Genomic DNA, 18,278 nt, shown 5'->3' on the forward strand with positions numbered 1-18,278 from the left:
CTGTATCTGATCAAATCAATCAAATGGCTTCTCTTATTCGTTCCACCATTATGAATTACATTGAAAGATCTTTTTACTGTAAAATTAAGCTTGTATTCCCGAGATAGACCCATTAAAAAATATATACGTGTATGCATGTGCATGTGTGTGTAACTGGCTTTCTAAATTTTTGTTTAATATTTTTGTTTTTGTAACCTTAAGTGAGACTGAGCTTTCATCTGCTGCTTTGTTTGGTTTTGATAATAAGGTTCTCTTAACCTCATAGAAAGAGCTGTTTGTCCCCTTTGTTTCTCTCTTGGAATAATTTGTGCATTATTTACGTATAATAATTGCATATTAGGATTATCTGTCTCTTATTTTTTTTGATAGAAATCACCTATAAAATCATCTGGGTCTGGCTGTTTGAGTGGTAGTTCATTAATTGTCATAAGTCTACTCATAGTTGAATCAGTTTTGGCAAATTTTATTTTTCCAGGAAGCTGCCATTTATTAATTTCCTAATTCATTGGCTTAAAATTGTTCATAATATTCCTTTATTTTTAAAATTGCTGCTGTATCTGCTATGTTCCATTTTTTCATTATTTCAATATTATTTGTCTTTTTCTTTTTTTTCTTAATATAATTTGCCAAAGGATTTAAATTTTACTTGTTAATTTCACAGATTTAGAGTTTAGTGTGTGGATCTTCTTTTTTTCCTTCTCTTTATTGATTCCTGCATTTTCCCCTTCAAATTTCCCTAGGTTTACCCTGTTGCTCCATTAGTAACTTTTTAAAAAAAGATTTCATTTATTTATCTGAGAGAGATAGAGAAAATGTGAGTGTGGAGAGGCGCAGAGGAAGGACAAGCAGACTCTGCCCTGAGTGCAGAGCCTGAGGTGGGGCTCAATCCCACAACCCTGAGTTCATGAGTCGAGCTGGAATCAAGAGTTGGATGCCTAACCAACTGCGCTACCCAGCTAACTACTTCATTAGATGTTGAAATACTCATTTTCTATCTTCTCTAATATAAACATTTACGTTTACATACTTTTCCTTTAGGTACCGTGAAAACTCTATGCCACAAATTTTGATATATGTTGCCATGATCATTCAGTTTTAAATACTTTCCACTTTCCCTTAGTGCCTACCAACTTCCCTTTGCCCCTCCAAACCTACTCTCTTCCTTCCTTCTCTACCCTGTTCTCTGGCCCACAGGCTGCCTATATGGACATCAGTGGGCTGCTGTGCCCTCTGTCCCCAGTGGGGATTCGTGGCAGGAGATAAAATAAGAGGAGAACAAGGTCAGAATATTTCTTTCCCTGGTCTCTTCTTTGAGATTGGCTCGGCTTGATTACATCCCTTGAGAGGTCATGCTTGGGAAAAGGTGGCCTGCTCTACAAATATGATTCGCTGTCCTTTCGGATTCTGGTAAGACCTCTCTTATCCCTTCGGACCTACAGGTTGTGACTATTCTGCTGTTGCCGGTCCCAGATCCTCCACTGGCCCTTGATTCCCACATATCCCACCTACCCTATACCTTTAAAATGTGTTTTTATAAATCATTTGAATGACATCTGTTGTCTGTTGGTACTCTGGAGGAGACACCATTTTTATTTTGTCTTTGGTCCAAGAGTTATTTAGAAGTTTGTTTTTCACTTTCCAGGTATATGAGCTTCTTTTTAAGTTATTGTTTTAAAATAATTTCTAATTTAACCCATATGTATTCAGAAAACATGTTCTATGTTATAATGGTTATTTGACATTTGTTGAGACTTGTGGTCAATTTTTATTTTATTCCACATATACTTGAATAGAATAAGTATTTTCTGTATCTTTACTACTTTTGCCTGAGAGAAGAGGGTTATATAATTGCATATGTCAAATTTCTTCTTTAAACATTAATTTTTTTATACAGCCTTGAGACAATATTATTGGGTACATACAGGTTTGGAATTATTTTATGTTTCTGGTTATTTGTTCTTTTTGCCATTATATAGTGACTCTCTTTATCTCTGATGATATATTTTGCTTTAAAATTTATCTTGTCTGAAATTAATACAGCTACTCCAGCTTTCATTTTCTTAATACTACCTCTGTATATCGTTTTTACTTTCTCCTTCAATCTTTATCCTTACATTTTTGTTATGTCTTGTGTCAACAGTTGAATTTTTAAAAGCTGTCTAATATAGTTATCTGTTTTTTAAACAAAAGAAATATTGTCATTTATAATCAAAGTATAGTACATTTGTCTAGGATTCAAGGAATTGGGATTCTAGGCTCTACCCTACTGTTTTGTAACCTTAAACAACTCTCTCAAATTCTGAATCTCAGAAGAGTCATGATAAAATGCTAATGTTGAATCAGATTATGTTGACTATCTCTTCTAGCTCATTTACTGTCATTCCATTAAAGTACAGTAACATGTTACAGATTGTTTTAAAACTAGACCTAAAATTAAAAACAAATCCTAGTGTAATTTGGTGAGATAATTCAAATAGTAACTGATGTTTAGCTTTGGGATATTTACCCTTTATTATTAAAAATTTTTAATTTTTCAGAGTGCCTGGGTGACTTAGTTGAGCATCTGCCTTGGGTCATGGTCCTGGGGTCCTGGGATCGAGCTCCACGTCAGGCTCCCTGCTTAGCAGGGAGCCTGTTTCTCCCTCTCCTCCCTGCTTGTGCTCTCTCTCATTATCTCTGTTTCTTTCTCTCAAATAAATATTCTTAAAATTTTTAAAGTTTTTAATTATTCAAAATATAATATTTTTGCAGTTTCTTTTCTGAGGATAGTCTATTAAAAATATTTTCTATGATTTGAAGAATGTATTTAAATATACTTTCTTGGGGCACCTGGGTGGCTCAGTCATTAAGTGTCTGCCTTCGGTTCAGGTCATGATCCCAGGGTCCTGGGATTGAGACCCCTGTCGGACTCCCTGCTCAGCTTTTCCCCTCCATCTGCCTCCACCCCTCCCCACCCCGGGTCATTCTCTCTCTCACTCTCTCAAATAAATAAATAAAATGTTTTTTTTAAAAAGAAAAAATTTAAAGAAAAAAATGAAGGTTCATTTATTTGGATGGGGGGAAGAAAGTGCAGGGAGGAGGAGCAGCGGGAGACGGAGAGTCTTTTTTTTTTTTTTTAAGATTTTATTTATTTATTTGTCAGAGAGAGCACAAGCAGAGGGAGGAGCAGGCAGAGCAGGCAGAGAGGTAGGCTCCCCTCCGAGCAGGGAGCCCCATGCAGGACTCAATCCCAGGACCCTGGGATTATGCCCTGAGCCAAAGGCAGACACCCAGCTGACTGAGCCACCCAGGTGTCCAAAGGAGACAGAGAGAGTCTGAAGCTGACTCCATGGTAAGCATGGTTTACCGGCTCCATTTCCTGAGCCTGAGATCACGACCTGAGCTGAAATCAAGAGTCAGATGCTTAACTGACTCACAGCCACCCAGGCACCCCATGGAGTGTGCCACTCTTGATCCCGGAGTTGTGAGTTCAAGTCCCACATTGGGTATAGAGATAACTGAAAAAAAAAAAAAAAACTTTAATAAAACAGTAAGTAAGGGCAACCCTGGCAGGACCCCTCTCACTCCTGAGAGCTTTTCCTGTACCCTCACTTAATAAAACTCTTATCACTTTACTCACTCTCAAAAAAAAAAAATTAAAAAGTAATGAAGAGGTCACACTAGTTTCTTGCCCTTGTTTTCCTCTGCTTTTTTGTACTTCTGTGCCAGTATGAGCCAAACAGCTTCCCAAATCTATGACTAGTCCTTAGGAGTCCCCAACACACCCAGAGAATTGCTGCAACCTAGAGGTGCTAGGACAAATCTTTGTCATTTAGTTGACAATACTCTTGATCAGGAGTCCTTTTTCTGATATCGTATCAATCATATCTTCAATCATAAGATATCAGTCATATCTTTCTGAAGCTATTACCTTATAGTTATCTTGACTTGACTTGGTTATTTCTTAATTCACCCCAGCTGCACATTTACACACTCTGAGGATGGGCTAGTTCTCCAGATGACTCCTCTCATGTTTTACTGGGCCATTTTCTTATGTAGATGCAAAATATATGTGGTTGGGAGGTTAGAACCTAAATTAAGTCTCCTTAATTTTATTCTCATAAATAAAGGGAGGGACCATCAATTTTGAGTGCACCCCTATAATTGTTTTAAAAATATAAGTAATGGGGGCGCCTGGGTGGCTCAGTGGGTTAAGCCTCTGCCTTCCGCTCAGGTCATGATCTCAGGGTCCTGGAATCGAGTCCCGCATCGGGCTCTCTGCTCAGCGGAGAGCCTGCTTCCTCCTCTATCTCTCTCTCTGCCCGCCTCTCTGCCTACTTGTGATCTCTCTCTGTGAAATAAATAAAATCTTTTTAAAAAATGTTACTAATGTACTAATATTATCTTTGTTTACAAATAAAAGATGGGGCAACTGGATGGCTCTGTGGGTTGAGCCTCCCATTCTTGATTTCAGCTCTCAGGTCATGACCTCAGGGTCATGAGATCCAGCCACACTCTCTCAGCTCTCAGCGAGTTTGCCTGCCCCTCTCCTTCTGCCCTCCCCCAACTCACCTGCAAACGCTCTCTCTAAAATAAATAAATAAAATCTTTTTAAAAATAAAGGATAAAAAACACTCAAAGTCCCCCTTTTCCATCCCCTTTATTGCTTCCCTCTCTAGAGGTCATCAGTATCCTTTTGAGTACAACTTTCCAGTGCCTGCTCTCTCTCTCTATATATATATGCATACATATATATATATATATATATACACACTGTATATACAAAAACACTTTTTATTTTTACCTAAATGACACCTCCTCGTTTTATAGGTGAGGAAACGAAGTGAGACCTTGAAGGGAGACATGGGTTGACAAATTTATTGAAGGAAAGTGGACTGGACAATCATTTATTTAAATCTGCTATATGTCAGACTCTGCACCCAGGGCTTTATTGGCACGAAGTGTTCTGGTATTTTACTTTTGTTGGGTGGGTCGTCGCACTAGGTTAGCTAGGTAATTAGTTTAGGGGTTGGGGAGCAGGTGCGAAAGACGCTTCAGTGCGATGAGTGTAGGATTTGTATTTTGATAGGAGCTGCAGAAAACCTAGCAGAGGACCATGGAGCTGCAAAAAAAAAGAAGGAAAAACTGTCATCGGCAGTTGGGTCTGTCAATAAAACTTGTGAAGTTGAAACGCAAAGAACCTACTACCTGCCGAGCCCGAAGTTTATTGCGGAAACCAGGAACAGATACCGCGCCTGTGAGACTGGCCTTGGAGCTTGAATAGGAAGGAACCAGAGGTTGTAAAGGATGCTGCCGGGAGGCAGCAACCGGGCAGCCAACCAACCGGGAAAGCAGAGAGCGCTCCCGGACCGGTCTAGAAGTGCGCCTGCGCCTATCGCCTCGAGGGAGGCGGGGCGAGAGGGGCGGAGCTTGGGGGCAGTCAATGAGCATGCGCAAACCGCGCGGCGAGGTGGGGGAGGGCGGTCCGTGTGTGTCTGTGTTGTTGTTCGGCGGCAGCGGCGGCGGCGGTAAGATGGCTGCCCACGGGGGCTCCGCGGCGTCCTCGGCGCTGAAGGGGTTAATTCAGCAGTTCACCGCCATCACCGGTAAGAGACGCGGTTACCGGAAGGTGGAGAGTGGGGTCTGGAGCGGACGGCCGTTCCGCCCCGGGCTTCCCCTTACCTTCATGCATTTCTCCCTCGGGCTTTACCCACAGCTCCCGTCCTCCCTTCTGAGGAAGAGGCGACGACGGCGTCGGGTCTCCGGGTTCAGGCGGGAGACAGCCCCCCCGCGCTCCCCAGACCTCGTTCTCGGCCTCCTCACAGTGTGGAGGGAGACAACCCCACTACCTCCAACGCCCCCCTTGTCAGTCGAGACCCGGGGAATCGGCCGATCTCATCCGCCCCCGCCGGCCCGGGGACCTGGGGGCGGGAGAGGTGGGGGGCCGCACCCGGGCCACCGCCCTCCTCCTCCTTCATCACCTTCTCTTCTCTGTGCAGCTCTGGGGTGCAGTGCATCTCTCACCTCCTTTTTCCATTCTTCCTTGGCCAGGTCATTCTCCCCCAGTCCCTGGCCTGCCCTTCCCCTTTCTGGGCCCCTCAGAGCCATCGCCGTGGCCCTGGCGTGCTCGGGCCCTCCCGCCTTAACGGCGAGACTGGTGGGTTCGGCAGTGCCTTTACCGATCCTGGGGGATAGGCCGCTAGAAGGGGGGTTGCTGAGGAGTACCTTTAAGACAGAGGTTTTAAAAGAAGAATGAGGGGGACCCCCCCAACCTTAATAGGGAAGGCCTGGAGGAATCCTGGGTGGCGTTTCCCACCTCCCCATAATAAAATCATAAAGACTGGGACGATGGCGCCGGAGCCTCCTGCTGATTAAATAGGGATGGCGGCAGAAACTTCTTTGAGAGAAAGTCAGTTTTTGGGTGTCAGCATCCCCCAAATCCTCGGTTATTCTTTCCCTTTGGACCCCTGAAAAGGGCACACGGAGATCCTCTTACCGCCTGGAGGAAAGGCCCTAAGCCATTCTATGAATTCTCTATGCCTTGTTTCTCTCTGATGGTGCTGAACTTTTTTTGCATGAGTTATTAGAGGGCGGAGCAAATGATGAAGTTCTCTGTGGAGTGATTTGAGAGAAGAGTACTCCATGTGCCTGAGTGTAATTTTGCCGTTCTAGTTTGTCATTTTGGAAGGAGGTTAGAATGTTAGTTCCCTCTCTGAGTAGATCTATACTTAATCTCGTTATTTTTTAGGTGCAGAGAATGTTTCTACTGTTAATGTACCTAGAGTTTGACATGTAAGATCTGATTAAGTAAAATTTTACATTGTTCTAACCAGACAGTTGTATGCGCGTTGATGTTTTATAATTTAAAGCTAGTTTTATCTTTTGCTCTGCAATGACAACTAGACGTTTGATGCCTTATCTAGCTGCTGGGCATGAAACATAACGTCAAAATTGGCAAAGTAAAATTGCAGTAAAATTGGGATGAGGAATGGAATGATCAACTTTTCTTAATATATTAAAATTTTTGTGATTGGACTGTTAAGGATGTAATGCATTTCCCAGTGTCTAAGCAGATTGCTGTTATTGGGAAAATTAGAAAATTATTTTGTATATAAGTTAATATTGGCAGCATTACCTTTTTATAGAAAAATCTTTGTAGTGAATCACATATAGAAGGAATTATTATTAATCTTTAGATTTTTCTAGAGTTGGTTTAAGATGTCACCTATTTAATTTCAGTTTTTTATGTTAATTACCTCCACTTCAGGATCTCAGACCGTTTTTATGTTAACGACCACCCCTTCAGAAACTCAGAACCTCACATTATTTTTTCTAACTCAGCGTTTTTGTTAGATATGGACAAAACCCAAAGTGTGAGATAAAACGTCTCACTTGCTTTAAATTCTGTTTCTGTCTGCTAACTTACATGGCTTGTTTCCTGGCCACAGGCCTTTTTGTTCCTGAATCAGGTTGGAGACCCTTAGTAGACAATGGTATCTGGAAGTCTGCAAAAGGGAAAATACCTTAGATGGTTCTTAATGTATTATGAATTTCTACTAATAATTCTGGGGATTCTGGGGCTCCTGGCAGGCTCAGTCAGAAGAGCATGCGACCCTTGAGCTCAGGGTCATGAGTTCGAGTCCCATATTGGGTGTAGAGATTACTTAAATAAAAAAAAACTTTAAAAAAATAATAAATTCGGAGATTTTTTTTTTTTAAGATTTTTATTTATTTATTTGACAGAGAGAGAACACAAGTAGGCAGAGAGGCAGGCAGAGAGAGAGGAAGGGAAGCAGGCTCCCTGCTGAGCAGAGAGCCCAACGCGGGGCTGGATCCCAAGACCCCGGGATCATGACCTGAGCCTAAGGCAGAGGCTTAACCCACTGAGCCACCCAGGCGCCCCCGGAGATTTTTTTTTAACAAGATAGTGATTGTTAGAAACACATGATTAACTCCTTTAGTGTTTTTCACATATTTTAAAAAAGAAAGTTTGGGGTTCTGTCCACATGTTTTAAATTGTAGTTTTTATGATAAAAGGGCATTTGATATTTATTCATTGTTGAATGAATTAAATTGACCTTAAGAGCTTTTGCTGTAATTTCAAAAAGATTTTACTTATCTGGAAGCTCAACATTATGGTGAAAGCAATGCATTTTAAAAAATGTGAGCCTTACCTTTTCTGTGGCATTTAAAAATAGAACAGAAAACTGAAAGAATTTTAAGTCTTATTTCTCATTAAATAGAACAGATCTCTCTATATGATGTGTGAGTATTAAGTAATGATGGATTTTTTTTCTTATTTTTACTTGAGTATAGTTAACACAATATTGTATTAGCTTTAGGTGTAATGACTGATTTTTTTAAATTTTATTTTTATCTATATAAAGATTTTTATTTTTTGAGAGAGCGCATACATGTACAAACACGAGCAGGGAGGAGGGTCAGAGGGAGAGGGAGAATCAGACTCCCCAGGGCAGGGCTCCATCCCAGGACCCTGAGATATGAGTGGAGCCAAAGCAGACACTTAATGGACTGAGCCACCCAGGCGCCCCTATTTTTATTTATTATTTTTAAGTAGGCTCCATGCCCAATGTGGGGCTTGAACTTGCAACCCTAAGATTAAAAGTCATATGCTCTACTGACTGAGCCAGCCAGGCACCCTGACTCTGATTAAAAAAAAAACTTAAATCACACACGCACAAAAATCATAACATGAAATGATTTTGAAAAAAGTAAAAACTAATCTTTCATAACAGCAATATTTTTTTTAAAAGATTTTATTTATTTGACAGAGAGAGCATAAGCAGGGGGAGTGACAGGCAGAAGGAGAGGGAGAAGCAGAATCCCAAGCAGGATGCCGGCTCCATCCCAGGACCCCGGATCATGACCTGAGCTGAAGGCAGAAGCCCACCTAACTGAACCACCCAGGCGCCCCTCACAACAGCAATATTATTTATTTTACATATTATCTTCCAGTCCTTGTTTGCATACTTTTATTTTTATTTTTTAAAGATTTTATTTATTTGTCAGAGAGAGATTGAACACAAGCGGGGGGAGTAGCAGGCAGAGGGAGAAGCAGGCTCCTTGCTGAGTAAGGAGCCTGGTGTGGGACTCAATCCTGGACCCTGGGATTGTGACCTGAGCCGAAGGCAGACGCTTAACCCATTGAACCACTGAGATGTCCATACTTACTTTTATTTTTATTATTATTTTTTCTTATTTTTACATTGTGGATCATAGTATACATAATTTAGAATTCAAAGATTTTCAGTTAATATTACATCATAAATATTTTTTCTGTGATCAAACTCTGATAAGCAAGTAGCCAAGAGAAGTTAGTCTTTGTAATATTCAGATTGAGAAACTGTATACCTTTATGATTGATATTAGAGTCATTTGAAGTTGTATAGAAAACCAGTCCTGTTACTTTATAGTCTACTATATTTTATGGTATTACTCAGTTTGATCTCCCTTGATATTCATCGTACTTGGGTTTGAATGACTGTTGACTGCTTTCAAAAGCCCTATCAGATTTTTTTTTTAAAGATTTTATTTATTTATTTGTCAGAGAGAGAGAGTGCACGCAAGCAGGGGAGCAACAGGCAGAGCAGGCAAAGGGAGAAGCAGCCTCCCCACTGAGCCTGATGTGGAGTACCAATAAATTCAGCATTGATAGACTATTGTGTACCTGGTATGGTTCAGGTCCTGGGAATACTACTATGGGCAAGACGAGGTGTCTGTTAAGACAAGGTGCTTTAACCAAAAAGCATAAAGGTTAATGGGAATACAGACATTGTATTATAATACCTACTTATAGGTATTATAATACAATCAGAGAATGGTGGGTAGCTATTATGGGGGCACAAAAGATGGAGGTAAAGAAAGGTTTCCCAAAAGAAATAATTTCTTAGCTAAAACTTAAAGGAGATGGCTAATGAACTTAAATAAAAGAAAGAAAAAAGAGGAGAGGTGTTTCTGACAGAAGGAACGTGTACAAAGGTCTGGAGTAGAGAGGGACAGATATACACACATATAGAGAAAAGAAAGAAGAGACAGTAGATTTGGGGAGTTGATGATCATTCCGAATGAATAGGGCATAGCGATGCAGTAAATTAAGCTGAAGATATAAGTGGGTGGGTGCCAGATTAGGAAGGGCTTTGTAACCCATGTTAAATCTTGGCTTTATTCTGAGTGTAGTGTGGAGTCAATGAAAAATTTAATTGGGGGAGTAACATAACCAGATTTAGATTTTTTAGAAAGAGCTGCTTAGCTATAGTGGAAAACAGGTAGGTATCAAGATCAGAAGGCGGGGCGCCTGGGTGGCTCAGTGGGTTAAAGCCTCTGCCTTCAGCTCGGGTCATGATCCCAGCGTCCTGAGATTGAGCCCCGCATCGGGCTCTCTGCTTGGCGGGGAGCCTGCTTCCCCCTTTCTCTGTCTCTGCCTGCCTCTCTGCCCACTTGTGATCTGTCTGTCAAATAAATAAAATCTTTAAAAAAAAGATCTACTGATCTTTTTTTCTTTTTTTTAAAGATTTTATTTATTTATTTGTCAGAGAGAGAAAGTGTGAACACAGGCAGGCAGAGGCAGAGGGAGAAGCAGGCTTCCTGCCGAGCAAGGAGCCTGATGTGGGACTCGATCCCAGGACGCTGGGATCATGATCTGAGCCGAAGGCAGCCACTTAACCAACTGAGCCACCCAGGCGTCCTGAAGGCTGTTGTTTTAATCCAAGAAAGACACTGGTGTCCTTACTGAATTAAGTTTGTGGCAGAAAAGTGGAAGATAAGGGAACAAAGCTACAGGAAGAAGTCAGAGGAGTCATAAAGCCTCAGATTCTGTTTTGGACATCTAGGTATATAATGGTGCTATTTGTGAAGGTTGTGGAATAGTAGAACAGGTTTGGGAAGAAGATGGTTAGTTCAGTTTCAGATAAGTTGCTGCCTCTGAGACTTCAAGTGGACTGTTCAATAAGCAGATGACTGGGTCTAGAAAGAGTGATATCTGAGGAGTTATAGTGATGGCTCTTGAGCTGTAAATGTGAATAGCATCTTGTAGGAGAGAGCGTACTGTGAGAAAACAGTAGGCTCCAGGACACAAAGCTGAAGGAACACTAAATCTGACACAGTGCAAAGAAAGTATAAAGAAACCACACATCTCAGAGGAAAACTAGGAGAATATAATGGTACTTCCAACATCAGGAGTTTGGCAGTAAGTCAGATATTATGCAGGCACCTGAAACCAGAAATCATTGAATATTTATAGATTTTTTAAGAGGGTGGGAGGGGCAGTGGAAGAGGGAGAGAGAGAATCTTAAGCAGGCTCCATGACTAGCGTAGAGCCATAGAGCCTGATGTCGAGCTGGATCTCACAACCCTGAGATCACGCTCAACTGACTGAGTGGCCCAGACGCACCCTGGTGGAAGATATCTTAAAAACCATCTTGACCAATTTCTAAGTTAATAAAATAAGAAGTAGAATGACTTAGGGTTATATGTCCAGGACCGTGCTCATCAAACTTTTTTGGAGTAAAGGTCCACTTTTTTTTTTTTTTTTTTAAATTTTCAGTCTTCATGGACCAGTACTTGGATAAAATACAATAAAAATTAATTGCTTGAAAAATGAAAAAAAAAGATAAACCCAAATATTTTTTAAAATTAAGGTATAATTTGCATACAGTAAAATCTGCCCTTTTTATTGTGTATTGAGTGTTGATAAATGCATACAATTCTGTAACCACAATGAGGTTGCAAAATAGTTCTCTCTTCCTCAGAAAATTCCTCCTGCCCCTTTGTAGTCAGTCCCTCCCCCCATCTATAGCCTAATCTTTTTGTCTATTGTTTTTCTTTTCCAGAATGTCATATAAATGGAATCATAGTATGTAGCCTTTTGAGTCTGGCTTCTTTCACTTAGCATACTGCATTTGAGATTCATTCATATTGGTGTGGTATGACTAGTTCCTTCCTTTTTATTGGTGAATAGTATACCATTGAATGGATATGCTACAATTTGTTTATCCATTTATTAAGTGAATGGATAATTGTGCTGTTTTCAGTTTGGGAGATTATAAATAAAGCTGCTAAAAACATTAGCATACGATTGTGTGAATGTAAGTTTTCATTTCCCTTGGATAAATACCTAGAGTGATATAATTGGATTATATGCTAGGTATATAACTTTAAGAAATTGCCAAACTGTTTTCCAGGGTCACAATTACCATTGCCATCAGCAATGTATGAGAGTTCAGTTGCCCATTTGGTATTTTTTTTTTTTATTATTGTTTTATTTTTATTGTATTTTTTCTTCACTTGGTATTTTTAATTTTTTGTAGTCATTTTAATAGGTGTGTAATGGTATAGTATTATAGTTTTAATTTGCATTTCCCTAGTGACTAATGATATTGGGCATTTTTTCATATGATAATTTGCCATCCATAAATCTTTCAAGCCTGAACTTTTAATTATTAGATTCCACAGACATAAAATTACTCTATCGTTATAAAAGTATCTAAATGCTTTCATTGGAATTTCTGTTTAATCTTGTCATGGACTAGAGATAGCTGGTCTGAGGATCACACTTTGGGTAGCACAGTCTTAGGTAATGGCCGAACAGGGACTAGATTTCTGGTGTCTACTCCTAGGCCTATGCATTTTTCACCGTATTACTACTACCCTCAGTATAGTTTCCTTTTGTTGATCCAACAAAAATTAGCTTTGTTGATCTGTCTCCTAACTCAGTCATTTCATTTCTCTTATACTTCCTAAATTTAGTTTTCTTGGTATAAGTTGTTTTTTTTTGTTTTTTTTTTTATGTTTTTAATTCCTGAATGCTTAAAAACTTCATAAGGATGGGAGACTGATGAGGTTAAGTTTTACCCTACTTCTTGCAACTATCACTCACTCCTGTTTTCTGGGTGGACAGTCTGGCTTACTTTGTTACCATTTCTGGGGGAAAGGTAGAACTAAAAAGCAGTCTCTCTTGTGTCTTTATCATTTCTGTTCTCTATCCTTCTGGAATAATAAGGACTCTAGAGAGGGATTCTTTTCTCTCTCTCTGACTGTTCTACTTTGGTTCCTTGAAAGTAGTGGAGAGACTAATTTTTTCTATTTTCTATCCTTCTGGGATAATAAGGGCTCTGTAGAGGGATTCTTCTCTTTTTCTTCTTTTCTTTCTCTCTCTCTCTCTCTCTGACTTCTCTACTTTGGTTCCTTAAAAGTAGTGGAGAGACTGATTTTTTTGGCACTTGAAAGTGATATAAAGAATAGGCATAAGGAACTACTATAGTTTGGAAAGTCTCTTGATTTCTTTCTTCCAGCTGTGGTGGAGATGTGGGCTGCATTACAGGTTTTGGGCTATTTCCTTTATCAAGTCATTAATGGAGAGAGTGTGAACTAAGAGGTAGCAGCAATGAAATGGCCACTGGTAAATTGTATACCACAGGCTGGGTTAAATAATGCACTTTAGTGCCATTAGCAGGCTTAAAACAGATGGAAGAAGAAAAAGATAAGGGGTAAATAGGGTTCATGTAGTGAGAAATAGTAAAGTGGAGCTCCTGCCATAGATTATAGATTGAATTTTTGTGTGCTTCCCTCCTCCAATTTTATATGTTGAGATCCTAAACCCTCAGTGTGGTGGTATCAGGAGGTGGGTGCCTTTGGGAGATGATTAGGTCATAAGGATGGAGCTCTTAAGAATGGGACTAGTGTCCTTAAAAAACAGACCCCAGGGACTTCTCATCCCCCTTCTGTGAGGACACAGTAAGAAGACAACTGTCCTTTTTTTTTTTAATATACTTGAAAAAGAATTTTTTCCTTTTTTAAAAAATATTTTCTTTATTTGAGAGAGAGAGAATGAGAGAGAGAGCATGAGAAGGGGGAGGGTTGGAGGGAGAAGCAGACTCCCTGCTGAGCAGGGAGCCTGATGTGGGACTAGATCCTGGGATTCCAGGCTCATGACCTGAACTGAAGGCAGTCGTTTAACCAACTGAGTCATGCAGGCACCTCAAAATTTTTTATTTTCTTAAGTAATCTTTACATCCAGTGTAGGGCTCAAACACCCAACCCCGAGATCAAGAGTTGCATGCTCTACTGACTGAGCCAGCAAGGCACCCCAAGACAGCTGTCTTTGAACCAGGAAGCAGGCCTGTACCACATACCAAGTCTGCTGGAGCCTTGATCTTGGACTTCCCAGCCTCCATAGCTGTGAGAAAGAAGTATTTGTTGTTTAAGCCACCCAGTCAAAGGTATTTTTGTTAGACCAACCTGAACACAGTAAGATGCAGGGTTAGATTAAGCTATCCTGTTGTTGCCTGTAATATTGAGACCTCAAAATAAGCCTATTTAAACAAGTGCACAGACAGTTTAAATCTACAAACTTGTGTTATTAGTCCCTCCCCCATTAAAAAAGATACGTTTTTTTATTCTGAGTATAATAAGGTAGAAGTTCAAATTTTCTATAGCTGACCCATCAGAAATAGTTATTACCTCTGAATATATAGATAAAACTTGCAATTTGATTAAACTTGTTGATCACTGTTCCTTTCCCCTATATCATTTGGCTCTCCACACTTTTTCTCTGCCTTCTCAGTTAACCTTCACTTCTTCATACTCCTATTTAGTTCAGTGGGAGTGTAATTGGCATTTTGGCTTGGACAGTTTTTTTGTTGTGTAGGACTGTTCTATCCATTTCAGAAGATTTAGCACTTGTATATATTTCCTTTGGCTACTGTAACAAATTACCACAAACTGCATGGATTTACACACATTTATTCTCTCAACAGTTCTGGAGGTCATAAGTCTGAAATGAAGGTGTGAGCAGTCTTTGGGGGAGGAGGAGGCATTTTTCAAAGTCTTATGGCATCCCTGGTTTCTCTCCACTAAACGCCAGCCATGCTCCCCCAGTCCCCAGTCATGAAACACCAAAAATGGTCTCTCACATTACTAAATGCTCTACTACTTCCCGACATTAAGAACCACTGGAACCTTTAATTATCTCTGCATTGTCTTATGTTTCTAAAATGATGCACTAAGTGATACAACTGATACATTAAGAATGATCATACAAGCAAGATGACTCAGATAATTTGGCTTTATTTAAGAAAGTGAATGGTGTACTTTGTTTCTTGGGCCCCTCTCACATACTACCTTCTTGAGTCTTGCCAGGATTTAGCATGTGCTTCCTTTTAAAAAAATATTCATAGGTAGAGACCCCTCTTTCTTTCTTTCTTTTTTTTTTTTTTTAAAGATTTTATTTATTTATTTGACAGAGCACAAGTGGGCAGAAAGGCAGGCAGAGAGAGAGGGGGAAGCAGGCTCTCTGCTGATCAGAGAGCCCGATGTGGGGCTTGATCACAGGACACTGAGATCATGACCTGAGTCGAAGGCAGAGGTTTGACCCACTGGGCCACCTAGGCACCCTGCTCTTTCTTTTTGAACACTCTTACAGATCACTCACCTGGCAAGTGCCAGTGATGCAAGTTATCCTGTCACATTGTCAGCAGAGGTATGATGGGGCTATGTCTGGGATATGCTACCTACAGCTTAGATTCTAGCATTAAATAGCTAAATAAGGATTATAAATAGGATGGCAATTCTGGGCCTCGAGTATTGACACCATCTGCCCCCAAAATATCACAGTTATTATTTCCTTTATTAATAGCTTTATTTTTGTGTCTTAAAGTCACTCCCTGTAGAATCCCTTTTAATAAATTCTATTTTAATCTGTAGTTCAATAAACCTGTAGACCTAGGAAATTTTGGAATACTTACTTATACCTTTATTAAATTTTCTACTGCCACTACAACACCTTCTGATGCTTTTCAGTCATATTGGAATGCTGCTTAGTTACACATTTCTTTAAAGCAGATCTCTGTTGATATTGTTTTATTCTTTATAGCATTCTTTTTTTCTGGAGTGATATTTTTTGTTACATTCCTGCTTTACAAAAATAAACCAAAATGAGTGTTTAACATAAGTGAAGGACGTGTTCATAGTATCAGATGAGTGAAGGAAAGAAAACTGAGATGTCTTACTCTGCCTGCCTATTTTCCAAGTTCTTTAATGTGAATTTTCTTAATCTACACAAGTACTTCATGAAGTTGGTAATATCCCCATTTTATAACTGAAGAAACTGAGAGCTAGAGAAATCAGTAATTAGATCAAAGTCACACAACTTGACTAGGAGTCAAACTCAGGTTTATTTGTGTAGTATCCGTGCTTTGAATATCTGCACTATACTCCCTAGCTTGGGAACTGAAGGGAACGTGAAGAATGTTTTTTCTTCCTTACAGTGTATAGAACTGGCCAGAGGAAAAATTTGATATCTTCATTCCAGCTGTTTGGTGTCTCTATCCTCAGGTACCCAGTATCTTTTTCATGCTCTAAAGTACCTCCCCCACCAGTGCAGCACTTCTTGTAGGCTTTCCTTAGCTCTCCTCCAAAAGGCACCTGGGTGCTAAAGCTACTCATATCTCTTTCTTCCTGACCGAACTCCCTTAATCTCTTATTTTTGTCCTCAATTTACGGGGTTTTAGGGAGTAGCTCAACATCTAATGAGGAGATTAATAAAAGGTGGGGCACCTATGTGGTTTAGTTGGTTAGGCGTCTTGACTCCTGATTTTGGCTCAGGTCGTGGTTCAGGATTGTGAGATCAAGCCCTGCCTCTGGCTCTGCACTCAGTGCGGAGTTTGCTTAAGACTCTCTCCCCCTCTCTCTTTGCCCTGCATCTCTAAAAAAATAAAAATAAAAATAAGCATGTTTGTTAACCTAAATAAATCTCTTCAGTGGTTGCATTTTAGGCAACATAATAAAGTGAAAAAAAAATTTTAGGCAGTTAGAAAAGGACTTTTAGGCAGACCATATTGTTGACAGATGAGCTTGGCTGAGGATTGGCTTTACAAGTTCCTGATTTTCATACCTTTTTAAATTTTACTTCAGAGCCCACAAATTCTTTGAAGGGTTCCCAGTCAGTTGTGTTGGAGTTCTGATAGTTGGAAGTTGGTAGAGAGGATGACAACACCTATTTGTATGCAGTGGTCATTTTTAAGTTTTTGTTTTTTTTTTTTTTTAAGATTTTATTTATTTATTTGACAGAGAGAGATCACAAGTAGACAAAGAGGCAGGCGGAGAGGGAGAGAGGGAAGCAGGCTCCCCGCTGAGCAAAGAGCCCCATGCGGGACTCGATCCCAGGACCCTGAGATCATGACCTGAGCCGAAGGCAGCGGCTCAACCCACTGAGCCACCCAGGCGCCCCATTTTTAAGTTTAATTTCCTTGTGAACACACTTCAGAAGGAGTGAAAGCAGCCAACATTGGTTGCCATTATGGCAGAGGGACTTTCACTCTCCTACCAACATATTCTTTGTGCTTTTTATGGTGCTTTTGTGCAGTGTTGAGCACCTGGAAAGATAGCCAAAAATGATATGAACTCAGTGATGTAATTCTCTGAAAAGATTAGTGGATGCCTTGTGAAGCTGGTTTTAGGGTTCATTATGAGGCAAATGTAACAGTTCATGTATCTCTCTGCTAGAACAAGCAGCCAGAGTGGTCTACCTATAGGAACATTTTAACTTTGAGAATTGCTGTGTAGATAAGTACATTAAAGTGGAGTACAATAGATACTGGACTTTCAGACTAGCATTTAAGAAATATAGTGTAAAGGTATTAGGAAGGCACTAAAACAAAGCCTCAGGTTTTATGACAGATAATATGGAAGCACGTAAGTCCCAAAATTGTTCATCAAATTTGTGCTGGTTTTGGTCCAAGATTACCTAAGGTTGGCTATTGGGATATTTGAACTCCTCCTTCCCCTCAAAAAGTTGCATTTGTCTGTGATTTGAAATTTCTTTTTTTTTTTTAAGATTTTATTTATTTATTTGACACAGAGAGATAGAATAGGCAGGGGGAGCAGCCGACAGAGGGAGAGGTAGAGGGGAAAAATAGGCTCCCTGCTGAGCAGAGATCCTGATGCAGGATTGAATCCCAGGACCCTGGGATCATGACCTGAGCTGAAGGCAGATGCTTAACTGACTGAGCCACCCAGGCACCCTTGAATTTTTTTTTTTTTTTTTAAGATTTATGTATTAAAGAGAGAGAGTGAGTGTGTGCAGGGGGAGGGGCAGAGGAGAGGGAGAGAGAATCTCAAGCAGGCTCCCCGCTGAGTGTGGAGCCTAACGCAACCTGGGGCTCAGTTTCATGACCCTGAGATCATGACCTAAGCTTGAACGAAGACTATAGCAATGGATATAGAGCAAAAACGATGGATCAAACTGGTTTCAACTACATGGAAACCGTAGGAATTGTTGGTTG

General features: G+C 40.2%; 1 protein-coding gene and 1 pseudogene across 3 annotated transcripts in view; one reads left to right on the forward strand and one right to left on the reverse strand.

Moving 5' to 3' along the window:
- The first annotated feature begins 5,455 nt into the window (after positions 1-5,455).
- Positions 5,456-18,278, forward strand: part of UBXN7 (UBX domain protein 7) — a 53,745-nt gene continuing 40,922 nt past the window's right edge. Inside the window, exons 1-2 of one of the 3 annotated variants that reach the window (XM_032869375.1) lie at positions 5,530-5,585; positions 11,829-11,851. In XM_032869375.1, the coding sequence (XP_032725266.1) occupies positions 11,830-11,851 (22 nt within the window). In that variant the 5' untranslated portion in view covers positions 5,530-5,585; position 11,829. Of the gene's footprint in view, positions 5,586-6,765; positions 6,772-11,828; positions 11,852-18,278 lie in introns of those variants that run through there. The other 2 variants (XM_032869376.1, XM_032869374.1) reach the window with 2 other exon arrangements.
- On the reverse strand, positions 5,554-6,534 carry LOC116874627 (annotated as a pseudogene).

Source organism: Lontra canadensis, unplaced genomic scaffold (assembly GCF_010015895.1).
Source record: "Lontra canadensis isolate GAN:19392208 unplaced genomic scaffold, GSC_riverotter_1.0 scaffold38, whole genome shotgun sequence".
Lineage (NCBI taxonomy): Eukaryota > Metazoa > Chordata > Mammalia > Carnivora > Mustelidae > Lontra > Lontra canadensis.